This window comes from Hydra vulgaris, chromosome 10 (genome assembly GCF_038396675.1).
Source record: "Hydra vulgaris chromosome 10, alternate assembly HydraT2T_AEP".
Lineage (NCBI taxonomy): Eukaryota > Metazoa > Cnidaria > Hydrozoa > Anthoathecata > Hydridae > Hydra > Hydra vulgaris.
The window spans coordinates 46,542,501-46,557,500 of record NC_088929.1 but is presented as its reverse complement, the minus strand read 5'-3'; the positions used below and the strand labels follow the sequence as shown (position 1 = coordinate 46,557,500).

General features: G+C 30.9%; 2 protein-coding genes across 2 annotated transcripts; one reads left to right on the top strand and one right to left on the bottom strand.

Moving 5' to 3' along the window:
• The first annotated feature begins 4,733 nt into the window (after positions 1 to 4,733).
• LOC136086390 (zinc finger MYM-type protein 5-like) lies at positions 4,734 to 5,207 on the top strand. The gene has a single exon (XM_065808687.1). It carries the CDS (start codon positions 4,734 to 4,736, stop codon positions 5,205 to 5,207), a length of 474 nt encoding a protein of 157 aa, XP_065664759.1.
• Positions 5,208 to 6,664: 1,457 nt separating this feature from the next.
• Positions 6,665 to 7,380, bottom strand: LOC136086389 (uncharacterized). Its single transcript, XM_065808686.1, has 2 exons — positions 7,237 to 7,380; positions 6,665 to 7,168 (listed from the first exon to the last, which is right to left on the bottom strand). Exons 1-2 carry the CDS (start codon positions 7,378 to 7,380, stop codon positions 6,665 to 6,667), a joined length of 648 nt encoding a protein of 215 aa, XP_065664758.1.
• Between the last annotated feature and the right edge of the window lie 7,620 nt (positions 7,381 to 15,000).

Here is a 15,000-nt window from a genome sequence, read left to right as displayed (position 1 = left end):
TATATTCAGTTATTACACATTCATTTTTTTTTTAAATTTCAATTCACCTCTCCGAAACCATGAAGGAAACAGTTGAGGAAGCTACTTTAGTTGGGGTTACAACCCTCTCTTAACTCTATAATTCAAAAACACGAATCTTGTCTAACAAGGCCGCAGTGCAGAGGAGCAAGTTGAGCGTGGTACTACCAGGGACATGGTGGGGATTGAACTCGGAACTTCTTGCTTAACGGGGCGAGTGCTCTACCACTACCGCATTTATTAACGCAGTTGTAGTAGCATCACTAACTTCAAATCATATTGCAGCCTTGACTATATTAGTTAAGTCTAGTACTATTTTTCATTAACTATTTGCTCTTTAAACTCGTCGCTTTCAGCTGTTTTTAAAGTTAAGGATTCAACACTAAAAATTTTATCTGAACCAACTTCTGATGTTGTTTGAAGATTTCTCTGTCTAATTTGCTTTACAGAAGCCTCTTTTTTCTCCCTAATAAACAATTTTACAATCCTTGTTGCCACTGCTTGGTCCACACTGCCTTAATTTCAACTTCTTTTTGGTCCTACCTTGGATCGTTTGTCCTTTAAATATTCTCTTACCATAACAGGGACCTAAAACAAGTAAGGTATTATAAAATTGAAAGTGTTTTTATGTAAAGTGGCAAGTCAATAAAATATAAAGTCTCAGTCAAATGATTAGAGCAATTGATGCTCTTTTCTTCTACTTAATCTATCATTTTTGTGAAGTGTCCAATCCATTTTTGTGAAGTGTCCAAATCCATAATAATACTGGTAAAAAAAAGTTGTATGTATAACTTTTTACTTTTCCAACAGAGACAAACTATGTTACATTGTGCACTCACTTTTCTCAACATCCAGCTTGCCTAAATGTTTATTGTTTTACTAACAAATCAAAATCATTTTAAAAATACTCGTTGCAAAGGCTTCTAAAAACCTTAGAAGGTAATAGTGGTGTTGAGGTTTCGATAGGTTGTACTGGATTTCTAACTAGACATTCAAAATTCATATCACTTAACATTTAAAAAAGTTGTTTTAAAATTATTTTATATTTTATTTTATATATCTTTACAATCATTAATACTTGGAATATTACACTGACGAGCAGACAAATCAAACAATATTTCCAGTTTCTTTTAAACCAACTTATATTAGGTATATGGACATGGCTTAAAATGTTCAGGAAATTTTATTATTGAATGGGTTTTTTCTTATCAAAGGTTGAAAAAACTGACTTTTGTCACGTCAATTTTCAAGTCAAAAGTTAGTTTTCCGCCCGTAAAATAAATCTTTCTCAAACTTGTAACCATATTGACTAAACTGTAAGTTGGCGAATCGCTCACATATAAACTGTAGGGTTTTCTACTAAATCTTTTCTACTAAATATTCTTTTTACTCAAGCATTTGTCGGTCTTCTAAGCTTTTTTGAGCCCATGTTAATATCACAATATAATGTTAGTATTAATATCACAATATAATATCACATATAATATCACAATGTAATATCACTTTTTTGAGCTCATGTTAATATCACAATATAATATTATGTTAATATCACAATATAAGTTTATTAGTTAATTAAAAAACAAAGTGAGAATCTTTCATTTAGTTTATCAAAGTAAAATATATTTCGGAAATTTAAACATGTTGTAAATAAATAATAATGTTATAATTCCACATAGAAACATTATATACATAACTCACATATTATTGAGTTATTAAACTAACTATAAATTAGTTACAAGTCCAAATTAAAGTATTATATAAGCAAGTTATAACTTTATTTATCCAATTAAAAGCATGATACAGCTATTAATTATATTTTAATACATAACTGCTGCATGATAAATAAAAAAAAACATAGCGAATGCGTAACATGCAATATATAATATGCAAAACAAATTTTTTTTTAAGTGTTTACATATTATGTATCCCCTTAATAACAATTAGTTTACGTAATAAAGTGATAAATAATTTTTTTATTAACCATAAAACGCTGGTGTTTACTGTAAATTTTTAAATATAATAACTTTTAAACGATCTAAAAGTATTTTATTTGGGGACCTTAAGTATCTCCACTGTGAAAAATGCGAGTTTTTATTTTGTATTTCCCAAAAAGTTTTTTTGAATTTTTGAAAGATAAATAATAAAGATTTTCTTAAAATTATATACATATATACATATATATACATCTATATATCTATATCTATATCTATATATATATATATATATATATATATATATATATATATATATATATATATATATATATATATATATATATATATATATATATACATATATACATATATATATATATATATATATATATATATATATATATATATATATATATATATATATATATATATATATATATATATATATATATATATATATATATATATATATATATATATATATATATATATATATATATATACAGTGGTGGCCAAAAGTATAGAAACTTTTCAAAAATGCTTTTTATCTATATATAAAAAATGCAACACTTACTACATATTATGCATATGTTTATTGAAGTCGTAATACAACTTTTTAATAAAATAAAACATTTTTTTTTATTAACATATACAAAAAAAAATTTAATTTTTAAATTAGGCCTGATCATAAGTATGGATACTTATGACCAGGACCAAAAAATGTTAAAAATAACATAAAAAAACACATAAAAATTTAATATCTAGTTGCATATCCTTTTGAGTCTATTACCATAGAACATCTTTGTGGCATAGATTTCACCAGGTTGGCACAAGTGTCAGTAGGCATTTTTACCCATTCTGCTTGTAAACTTTCAAAAAGTTTATCGTGATTCGAAATATTATGCTTCCGAATTCGGCAGTCTAACACATCCCAAAGATGTTCTATAGGGTTTAAGTCGGAACTTTGAGATGGCTTTTCCATACAAGGTACCCTGTGAGTATTTAATCACTCTTTAATTAATTTTGACGAGTCCTTCGGGTCGTTATCTTGTTGGAGTAACGACCCCGGAGCCATTTTTTCTGAAGCATATGGTAACATTATATTATATAATATGTCTTTATACTTAAATCAGTTCATATTACCATCAATTTTCACTAATGGACCAGTGCCAGATGAAGAAAAACATCCCCACACCATAACACTGCCACCTCCATGCTTGACTGTAGGTATTTGGTATTTGGGATCAAATCTTTTACTGTTGGGGCGCCTCACATATTTTCTTCCATCACTTCCAAACAACTGAAATTTACTTTCATCACTACACAACACATTTGCCTGTTTTTCTTCTGACCATTTTAAATGTTCCCTTGCAAACAATAATCTACCCATCTTATTTTTCTTAGAAAATAACGGTTTTTTGACAGCCACTCTTCCAAATAAGCCCGCATCATTTAACCTTCTACGAACTGTCCTGTCAGATAATAAAACTCCATGCTGTTCCAAGATTTCTTCTTTTATATCCTTTTATGACTTTCTAGGATCTTTTGTAGAAGTATTTTTTATAACTTTATCCAATCTTTTTGTTGTTTTTCTTGGTCTTCCAGGTTTCATTTTCACTTTCACAGTTCCCCTTTCTTTGAATTTTTTAATAACTTTTGAAACTGTACCTTTTGGAACTTGAAAATTTCGAGAAATTTCAATTGGCTTATTACCGTTTTTAAAACACTCAACTATTTTATTTTTAATATCACTAGAATAATATTTTCGCGGTGCCATACTGATTAATATAAAAGTAAACTATGATGAACTAACAAAGATGTCAATTCTAACACGTTTAAATTCTAAATGATAAGATTTGTTTATGTTTAGAGACAAGTTTGAACAAGTTTCCATACTTTTGTCCAATCGAAATTAAGAAATATTAGTATGTAGAAAAGACAAGTTCAAACTTGTAGTATGTATAAAGTAGACTATTGCAAGTACACTCGGGTTAAATAAGTTTGGTTTTATTTAACACAAATAAAAAAATTTAATTTAAAAAAAATTTCCATACTTTTAGCCACCACTGTTTATATATATATATATATATATATATATATATATATATATATATATATATATATATATATATATATATATATATATATATATATATATATATATATATATATATATATATATATATATATATATATATATAAATATATATATATATATATATATATATATACATGTGTATATATATATATGTATATATCTATATCTATATCTATATTAAAAAAACAATAATCAGTTTATGAAACAAATTTTCACGGCGTCGCTGCTGTTGATAAGAAAATTAATTAAAAGTCCGCCTCTTGACACAAACTCTTAAATACTAAAGCTCATATACTGAACAAAAAAGCACCCTATAACACTAACATACTTTTGATAACTTTTGAGCATTATAATTCTATTATTAGTCGAACCCAAAAGTTATCTGGTGCTGAATTTAAGAAGAAAAGAAAACAGCGCCAAGAAAGTGACGAGAAACTACAAAACTGTTTCAAAAAGTGGTCAGTAACAAACTCAGTGGAGAAACAAATTATTTCAGAGGATATTTGTATTGAAATTAATGACAATTTAACAGATCCTATAATTGACTTTAATTGAGTTTAGATAACCATTTGGAATTAATTGAAGAGGAGATTTTCATCAGCCAAAGGCAAGAAGAATTTCGCACAACTGATTCAGAACCAACCAGGGAAGATGAAAATGCCTAGCTTTCAGACCCAGCTGAAATGGACGAGGATGAACTTTATTCAGAAATCTCAGAAATTCCAGTGGCCTCGGAAGAAAATTTTCAACACAGGGATCCAGCAACATGGCCTAAAATAACGGACAAAACAAGATGCTTTTTGATTGAGCATAGGCTAGAGCAAGACAGAAGAGAATTTTTCCCAAACACGCTGTGTGATTTTGACAACAGAATGCGACACTTCAGCTCAAAATGGTATGAAAAAATTCATCCTAATGGTAAAAAATGTGTTCGCACTTGGCTGCAGTACAGCAATAAAAAAGATTCTTTATTTTGTTTTTGCTGTTTGTCATTTTCAACAACAAAAACCAACAATTTCTCAGAAATTTCTAAAGGGTTTTGTGACTGGAAAAAACTAAACCCAAGAATTCCTGAGCATGAAAACAACAATGAACACCAAAGATGCTATTCTGATCGGAAAATTCTTGAAAAAACCTCAAGGAAGGAAAAACCCTGAATTCTGATCTGGAGAGAGTTATTAGTGGAGAGATGAAAAAGCGGAGAGATATCTTAAAAGTGATTGTTGATGCAATTTTTTTCTGTGCCAAGAACAATCTTCCCCTTCGGGGAACAACAGAAGACATCGGTCAACAAAACAGTGGCATTTTTCTGAGCTTAATTGAGTAGATTAGCCGTTATTATCCTTTAGTGGCTGAACACATTGCGTCCGTTAAAGCAAAAAAAACCACAACATCCTACTTTTCTCCTTGAATTCAAAATGAGCTGATTGAGTTACTTGGGCAGAAAGTCAGGAAAGAAATTTTGTCAAACATCAAAGAAGCTAAATACTACTCTGTTCTGTTTGACTGCACTCCAGATACCTCCCACAAAGAGCAGATGACTCAGATCATCAGGTATTTCCGCATCAGTGATGAAACCTGCACAATTAAGGAAAGTTTGTGGACTTCATTGAATCTCACCGAAAAACCGGAAAAGGTCTTGCAACAGAGATAACTGAAAAATTGGAGAAGGATGGTCTAAGCATTTCCGATTGCCAAGGCCAAGGCTATGACAATGGAGCCAATATGTCTGGAAAGTACAATGGCGTCAAAGCTCACGTCCATTCTCTTAATGAGTCAGCAAGATTTGTTCCATGCGCAGCTCACACTTTAAATCTTGTTGGTGTTCATGCTGCTGAGGTTTCCCCACTCATGATAACGTTTTTTGGAAAGGTTCAAGGTATCTTCAACTTTTTTTCAAGCTGTATCCTCTGATTTTGGCTACCTCAGTGGGCATTCACTCTCTAAAAGTTCAGTGGATGAACTCAAGAAAAAAGCTGCAAATTTATCTCAAATTTACAAGGCAGATTTAGCTTCTTCCGATATCCAGTCAGAAATGGCAAGCTTTAAATATCAAGCTGCCGCAATGATGGACGACTTTGAAAAATCTAGCCCGATCGACATTTTGCAGCTCATTCATAAATATTCTTTGACCGATGCTTATCCCAACACAACAATTGCTATTCGCATCTTCCTCACCATACCAGTCACAGTTGCTACGTGTGAGAGAAGTTTCAGTAAACTTAAGCTCATAAAACACTATATGAGGTCAACAATGGGCCAAGAACGTTTGTCTAGTTTGGCTATAATTTCAATTGAAAATGAATTGGCAAACAACATTGATTTTGGTGATGTCATTAGTGAATTTGCCTCAAGAAAAGCCAGAAAAGTGGCATTGAACTAAAGTTTGTGCAACCTTAATGACAAATTTTACTTATAACTTGATGTGATAAATTTTGTGATCAATAAATCATTTTTTTCGTTTAAATTTCTTCTTCTTTTTATTTTAAGGAGGGGGAGGGGGAAGGGAGGGAAAGAAGGGGGCGCAATTTTCTTTTCTTGCCCGAAGCGCAAAATTGGCTCGGTACGGCCCTGGCAACAACCTGCAAAAACTGATCCTGTGACTTGTTTATTGTCATTGCAAAAGAGACTCGTCTGGAAACTGAAAGCGCTTAAAGTGCAGAGGAGAATTCTTGTCATCGTGAATGAGTGGGATTCTTGGAATAAAGACATCTTCACCTTTTGCGCAACCTGCTAGAATTGTAGCTTCAATTACATGTGGCATGCAATTTTTGATGCCAAGTCGAGTTCCATTGCACAGTTTTGGTGCATCCAAGTTGCGTAAAAGAATAATTGATGCGCCGACTTTAAGTTCAAGTTTGTGGGATGGCATGCCACTTGGTTCTAAGGAATTCAAAAACTCTGCAGGATATTCTACGGCATCGTCCATGTCAGCTGTAGTGTCAACTGAGGTGTTAGTATGCATCTGCCCCGGAATCTCATTAATCGTGTTGGCAATAATTGGATCGACAGCTCTGTTTGTTGGTGTTAAAATCGCTCTCTCACACAGCCAGGCACAGTGCGAATTAGGACCTTCAGTATACTTACTCTGAATGTCTCGGATAACCTTGTTCTTTAACTCAATGAGTTAACCATGTTGCAAAAATTAGCAGAAAAACCGATTCTTCCACCTTGATCAGGTTGTACCCTGCCTTCTCTAAGCATTAGTAGCAATCTCGAAAATTTCAGTGCAGAAGGTTCACCTGAGACTCGAGCTCGCATATTTGTGGTAAGAACCCTTTGTTTTACATTAGGCCATAATGTAGAAGATGCTATGAGACATGAAGACATCTTGCTCTGTATCTTTTGTACCTTGTCGTCAACGCTGCCATCTCTTTGCAGGAGTCCATATGTAGTGTTTTGGCACCTCAACATACAATAAAGTCTGCGCAAATTCGTTATGTTGGAAAAGTTCAAAAAATATAGTCAAAGTTGGCCGAGATGGAGCTTCAGCCTGTTGAGCTATTTTGCCTTGCCGGAAACAAACTCGCTGACCATTTTCCAGGTCAACATCGAGATGTTGAACAGTTAGAAAACGTTAGTGTCTGTGCCAAGTTTGGTACTGATTGGTCCAGAGGTGTTGACGCCAGTAGCATCAAACATACAAGCATTGCCTTTTATATATATATATATATATATATATATAAAGACAGAAAAGAGTTCTTGTTGTAAAAAACTTAGATTCCTTTGCTTCCCTAAAGTTTACCTTTGCATTTTTTGATTAACTCCATAGATTCTACAAAAATATAACAAAAGATTCCAAAAGAAATGAGGGAAACCCTGTTTTTTTGATGCAATTGTCAAAATTTTCAATTTTATGTTAGTTTTTATACAGGAAAAGGGTTTTGGTTGTGAAAAACTTATGTTCCTTCGCTTCCCTGAAGTTTGCCTTAGCATTTTTTTGAATAACTCCTCAGATTCTACAAAAATTTAACAAAAGATTCCAAAAGAAATTAGTGAAACCTCATTTTTTTGATGCAATTGTTATGTTTCTTAATTTTAAGTTAGTTTTTATACATAATAGCTGGATTACCCGGCGCTTCGCGCGGGTTTCTGTCACTCATAAACTTGACCAAATTTATCTTTTCCAAATTGTCAAATTTGGTATTGATTGGTCCAGAGGTGTTGACGCCCATAGCTAACATCAAACATACAAACATTACCTTTTATATATAGAGAGATTATATTTAAGAGCTTACCATAAAAATCTTAATTTTATTTAGTTTTTGCGCTTCGTAAAAAAACATTCTTTTGCTTGGCTTATTATAAAATTTTAACTAAAGTCACGCGATTGAGGAAAAACGCATATTTTAAAAAACAAATGATACGAAAACAAATAATATTGATTCAAAAACCTAAAACTCATTGGAATTAAACGCGCTGGAATAAATTATAGTCTGTAGATTGCGGCGTATATTTTAATAAAGATTTTTCGGAACTGACTAACATAGAGATGGCGAGCTTCAAGTAAAACAACAAAAGCATCGACCAAAAATTATGTCACGCTCTTGGAGGGTAGGTTGTGTTTTTGTGACAATTCATACAAAACTTGCTACAAAAGTGTTACGATTAACGCGGGAGAAAGAGGAATGGGGGGGGGGGTGAAAATGGTCGAAAATTGCGTGACGTAATTTATGAACGACGCCAAACTTACTTTCTCTTGGTATGCGTTTATTATTATGTTTTACTTAGTCCAAACATTTTTTTTATCATTCTTTTAAAAATTGAAACAACTTGTCTCACCACTTTGAGATCCCTTTAAGGGTTTAGGGTCTGACTTTTGGCAATCTTTTCCATATTCTTTGGTTGCTTTTAGGATTACCTAAGTCATGTTTTTACATCCAACTCGATGTTCTTTTGTAATTGCTTTTTGAGAATTATTGCTTGCTTTAGGATACTTGCTCTAGAGTATTCTTTTTATTTTTAACTACTTCTTTAACTTCAAGCATGTACCAGGGTTACTTATTTTCAACAAATGGCTTTTTAGTAGATAGAATGTCCAAATCATCTGCCTAGTTGTGCTGGTCGATAAATAACAAATAGTTATCATACGCTGAAAAGTTTTTGAATATCTTGTTTCAGTCGTATGCTAGCATTCGTTTTGAAATAGTTTTATAGTCTGCTCTACTCCAGATGCATCATTTATTTTTCGAGTTTTTTTTATTTGTAAAATTCACTATGAATGATTCAATTATAAAACATTGAGATTAGCCTGCGGGTGTATGGTCTAACGAGTCACCTTTTTTTATTTCCTAAAATCTGTCTTAATTATCCTTGATAATAAGATCAAGTGCGCTCTTTGGATCCTCGTTTCTTGAGTTACTTTATGTTGGGAAGGTCACCACTTTACCAAGATGACTTTCAGTTAAACATTACTGAAAATTTAACTTTGTTGTTGCTCCTCTACGTGGGCTGTGGTAGCTCTTCCGACTCCAATTTCAAGTTTATCGAAGGTTGTATGGCTAAAATTAAAATCTCCATAGACTGATATTACTGAACAGCCTAAAGATATTAAATTGTCTTTGGCTACTTTTATTGAGTAGGTTATTTGTTCTGAATAAAATATTGTTAATGTCGTGTAGTTTTTAAATACATCTTACAAGTTTCATTTCCTAGATTTATGATGCGTCATACTTTTTCAATACTTGATGAGTTAAGTCATTGAATAGCTTATTCCAAAGCTTGAAAATCGTCTTTTATTTGTATTACCACGCCACCTCCTCGTCCATTTTTATTTTTTTGATGAATTTAATAGCCTACTAGTTTGCTGTAGCGGCTTTATTGACTATGGCATTGGTTGTTTTTAGTGTTATATTTAATGTAAAACGCAGTTTAATTGCTTCTTGTTAATTGTAAGATAGCTTTAAAATATTTTTATAAGTTTTTGTTTTTAAATACTAATAATGAAAATAATAGACGTAATAAACATAATAATAATAGCATATTTGTAAATTTTACAAACTTAAAGTCATGTTTAAATTAAAAATTGTATTACATCAAAAAACAATTAACAAAGTCCTATTTAGATATTATTTATTATATTAGTTTATTGCTTATTTAGAAATAAAAGGTGTTACTTCAATTAGCATTAAACAAAAATCTATTATTAAAAAAATGTTAATGGTTTCAAATTCCATACAAAATCATGGCCGACGACATCGAAGTTTATTGTTTGGAACGTGGACATTTCGAAGTGGAGAACCACAATCGTCAATTTCTAAAAAAACTCCTCCATATCTAAAATTTTTATAAAAAAAATAAATAATTACGTTGGAAGAAAAATGTGTGGGAGGGGGCACGTTTTCCGGGGTCTTCCCTGCTTCCTCCCCGGTGTCGTCAGCCCTGACGATAAAAATAAAACCTCCTATGTTGTTTAACACAAAAAGAATAATATACAATAAACTCTACAAATATAACCAAAAATATATTAAATGTATATGGGAATTATTTGGCGAGAGTGGCGGTCGTAACATTTGACACTCTTTGAGTTATTAAAAATGAACCGGAAACGGAAATGACTTGAAACTTTCCAGATATGTAAAATGCTATCATATAATTTTGCATTGAAAAGTAACAGCATTAAAGTCTTCAACTTCTTTTCAAAAAATAACTCTAAGTAGCGTGACAGTCTTAATTCTTACTTTTTAATACTTCTGAACAAAACAACTTTGTTAGACTTAATGCAGCAAATAGCATGGTTAAAAAAAACATTTGGTGTGTGTATTTAGCACATATTGATGTTATTATATGCTGAACTTCATAGTTTTTACTTAAAATTTTACGGGGAATTTTTATGTTTTTTTTGTCGTGACGGTCGTAACCGAGCCGGTCGAAACGAAAAATCCAATGCTTAAAAACAACAAATAAAACGACACAATCAATGATGTAAGAAAAAATATAAATGTATACAAAAATATAAAAGTATAAATGGTTATTAACAAGCATGTTGTTAATAAACGTAATTATATATAAAAAATGCAAATAACATTATCAAAGTTTTCAATTATGGATATACGGCTCGATTTTTAACGCTACGCATCAGGACTGAAAATAAGCGTCAAAACACATCTACTTTAATTTAGTTTAAAAAACCATGCTATGGTACGATAAAATGAGTTTTTTAAATAAATTTTTGCTTAAAACTATTTTTGAATAGTCAAATGAAAGGAATTTTGGAGTTTAGTATGCGTTTTCATAACTTTTTCGCTTCTTTTTTTCCCCCTCATTTTTGCGGAATTGCCATATGTCTCTATGTCTCTATATATTTCAGGGTGTCCCAGAAAAAAAAAAATTTTGAATTTAATATTGTCCACTATGTTAATCCTGTTTATATAGTCCCAGGTTCCAACAAAAATGACAAAACATTTACTGAAATAGTTGCTAATGGTGAGGAAAGGATAAAAAAAACCTGCTGAGGAAGATGGTAGAAGAAGAGCAACAGGAGGAAAGACTGAAAACAATTGTTGACCAATTTCTGGAAAAAACAGCAGAAAAAGCTTTGAGAAACTTTAAGCAGGAGTTCTCCAGCGGGTTTAATGGAACGGATTATGATTTAGACCTTGAAACTCCAACTGCAAAGAAAAAAAAGTTTTATGATTTAACCAAGATATGCCTTCAACTCAGTCTAAATGATGTTATAGACAAGTGGATTCCGTTTATGACAAGGTAAATAAGTTTATGTACAAAAAAGTGAAGTATACTACAAGTATATATAAAACTTGCAATTGTATTATTACAATCTTGCAATTGAAATAATACAGTTCTGCGCAACAGCTCTTAAAACAAATACTTTTGACAGAGGTGATTATAAGTACTTATGTCAACTAATAGCTTTTTATTCCTAGGAGCAGAATTGCTGAACTTCAAGTTTCTACATCCAGGTGCACATCAGGAAACATAATTTATGTCTGTTTCATTGTATCTGTTAACATGTAAATGACCAAGAATTACCACAAGCAACATGGTATCAATGAGATTGAGATGATACAGGATGCAACAGATTATATAGTGATCTTTCACTGTTTATTCTTTCTGAAGAGCCTAATGACAGCTTCATCCAATCTTAGAGCATTCAAGATTTCACTGCAGATCATGATAGATCCACTTTACTCCAAGAAGTAGGGAAAGATTGTTAAAGCACTTAATCTTAGTATTCTTAGACACACTTGGTATTTTACATCACAGTGTGTTATCTTTGCTTTAAAACCAAAAATGACATTCTCTCATGGAAAGAAGAAGGAATGTCAAATTTAGAGAAAAATCTCAACAATAAATCTTTCAAGACGTATGTGTCCAGTGTACGTCAATTAGCAGTTGTTAATGACTGAAAGACACATCAAATTAGTGCAGAATTGCATTGGAAGGATACATTCCAAAGAAAGGCTTCAAGACACAATGATGGTGGTTTTAGACAACCGGCGGAAGGTGTCTTAACGTGCCACTAAACAAGACTTGAAAAATATTTAGATATTTAAAAAAGCACTTTATGGCTATACTTTTATTTTGTAAATATTTTTTTTCCAACAAAACTTTATTAATTCCTGCACCACCTATTTCTTTTTGTATTCCGTAGTATTTCATTTAAAAATACATTTAAAAAAATGCAATTATAATAAAGAATAAAAAAAATATGAAATTTTTTTAAAGTTGCAGTAAGTATAACAGTCAGAATTATTGAATTGGATGACTTACTTCAAGTTAATTTGAATATTTTTTAAAAATATTGAATACTACCGGAATTTCCATTAATAAATGCAAAGAAACTCATTAAAATTTATATGCTAGTTTTTTTTAAAACACCCTCTTCAGCTAAACAATGACTTTGAGATCGGATATTTTTATGGTGGTCTACTGCGACCACATAAGGAGGATTGACAAAGTGCACAGTAATAAATTAAAAATTTTATTTTTCTGGGACACCCTAATAAAAAATTTTACCAAGTAAATATTAGGAAATTTTTGTTAAGAGAATTGAATTTTTTACTGTAATTAAACGGGTGTTTGCGTTAGAGGCGTATTTAACTTCTTTCAGAGCATAAGTAAAATTTTCGGTACTTTTTCAAAGCTTTAATAAACACATTTCTTATTTCAAGATTTCAGATAGTTATGGAAAAATAACTAATAAACAATTAAATATATAAAGCAAATTGTTTTTTATTCATTAACCATGTACTAATAGCACATTTAACACTTTAATCCAGTTGCACAGCTAGGGGATTCTTTCATGGATAGAAGTGAACTGAGGATATTTTGTACTTAGTGTATAGTCTAGTAAATAGTGACCTTATAATTGGTCAAGTGGAAACTAAGTAGTGCAAAAGCAGTTTTTAGCCTAAAAGTCTTTACTATCCTTCAATTGTTGAAATCCAAAACCCCACCTGCATATCCCTTGAGCGTTTTCCACAATCTGATGTCAAAGTGAGGTACCTAATACGATAAGTTTCAAAATCATTTTTTCTTAGAAATCCTAAAACAGCACCTCCGTTCAAATTAAAAAATAAACTTTTTAGTTACCAGTTTGATCTCATTTAAGTTTATATTTATCAAATATAAATTTGAGTTAACAAAAATGTAACTTTTTTAGAAAAAATAATATCTGGGGGGTTAATAAAACATGAAATGGCAGATTTTTAGCCAATATTGCTTAAGTAAGATCATATATAGATTGTAAAATGTTAGTAATGATTATTATCTGTCTATCTTTTTCTGATTTGCCAAAATTAAAAGAAAATTGAACCTCAAGGATAAAATTTATTATTTTTATTTATTTTTAGGGGGTAAAAATAATTTAAAATGGTGCATTTTTAGGCAATTTTGCCCAAATTAGGCTTTTTACACACTGTAAAATGTTATTAATGACTGTCATTTTTATTATATTTTTATTTGTGATGAAAAAAAAAGAAATATGAACCTAAACGGTCAAATTTAGAACTGTTATGTATTTTCAGGGGTAAAAATATTCAAAAATGTTGAACTTTTGGGCAATTTAGCCCAAATAATGCATATTTTGACTTTCTTTTTCGCTTAAGAAGATATGCAATTTTTTGGCTTTCTTTTTCTCTTAAGAAGTCAATGCATTGTATTTTTTGAGAGATTTAATATGTTTTGGCACTTTCCTGCTGAATTTATTTGCTTTTGTGTAAGAATTTAAAATAAACTGTGATTTATTGTTTTCACAGTTTACTTTATTCTTTTGTTTTTATTTTTGCTTATATAAAATAAATTATGGAGTGTGTTATTTGTAAAGAACCAACAAAAGTCAATATGATTCAAGTGACAAAAAGAGGACTTAGTGAATTGTTACAATTTAGCAAAGTTTGAAATAAAGATTCGTTGCACAGAAAGTTATGTTTAGTGAAATCAAGTAAAACTATAGTGTTTGTACACAAAAGCTGTACAAATAGTTTTAACAACAAACGGGGTATTTTAACAAAACGGCTGTTCAAGAACTTTCAATAAAAAAAACTCAACAATATATTGCACACTTTTGCTTGGAAGATAAACTGTTTTTATTGTGCTAAACAACGTATCCAGCATTTAAAAAATCCAAATTAAAAAGATTAGCATATGTTATCAACATTTGATATTAGACAAAGGCTACTTTACATTTGCTCGTTAAAACTTGAGGACAATTCAAATGACTCATCGGCTCTTTAGATTCAAGCTCGATTACTAAGTTGCATTGATCTTGTTGCTGTGGAGACTAAATATCATCAGAGCTCTAGTTTAAACTTCCGAAAAAATAGAACCAGCAAATTCACTATAATAGGAAGGCCGCAAAATGAGAATATGGTGGACGCATTTAACCAAGCATGTGAATGGATCAAAGCAACTGCATAAGTTATAAGGCTCAGCCAGTTTTGTAATAAATTTTAAAAAACTTATTGCCGAGGATGAGGTGTGTATGATAAA

What these genes read in the sequence shown, in the direction of transcription:
- LOC136086390 (XM_065808687.1), top strand. Translation starts at nt 4,734, where the DNA reads ATGGACGAGGATGAACTTTATTCAGAAATCTCAGAAATTCCAGTGGCC.
- LOC136086389 (XM_065808686.1), bottom strand. Translation starts at nt 7,380, where the DNA reads ATGTCTTCATGTCTCATAGCATCTTCTACATTATGGCCTAATGTAAAA. An exon ending in TAATGCTTAGAGAAGGCAGG is followed by an intron (nt 7,169 to 7,236) that starts GTACAACCTGAT and finishes TAACTCATTGAG; the next exon opens with TTAAAGAACAAGGTTATCCG.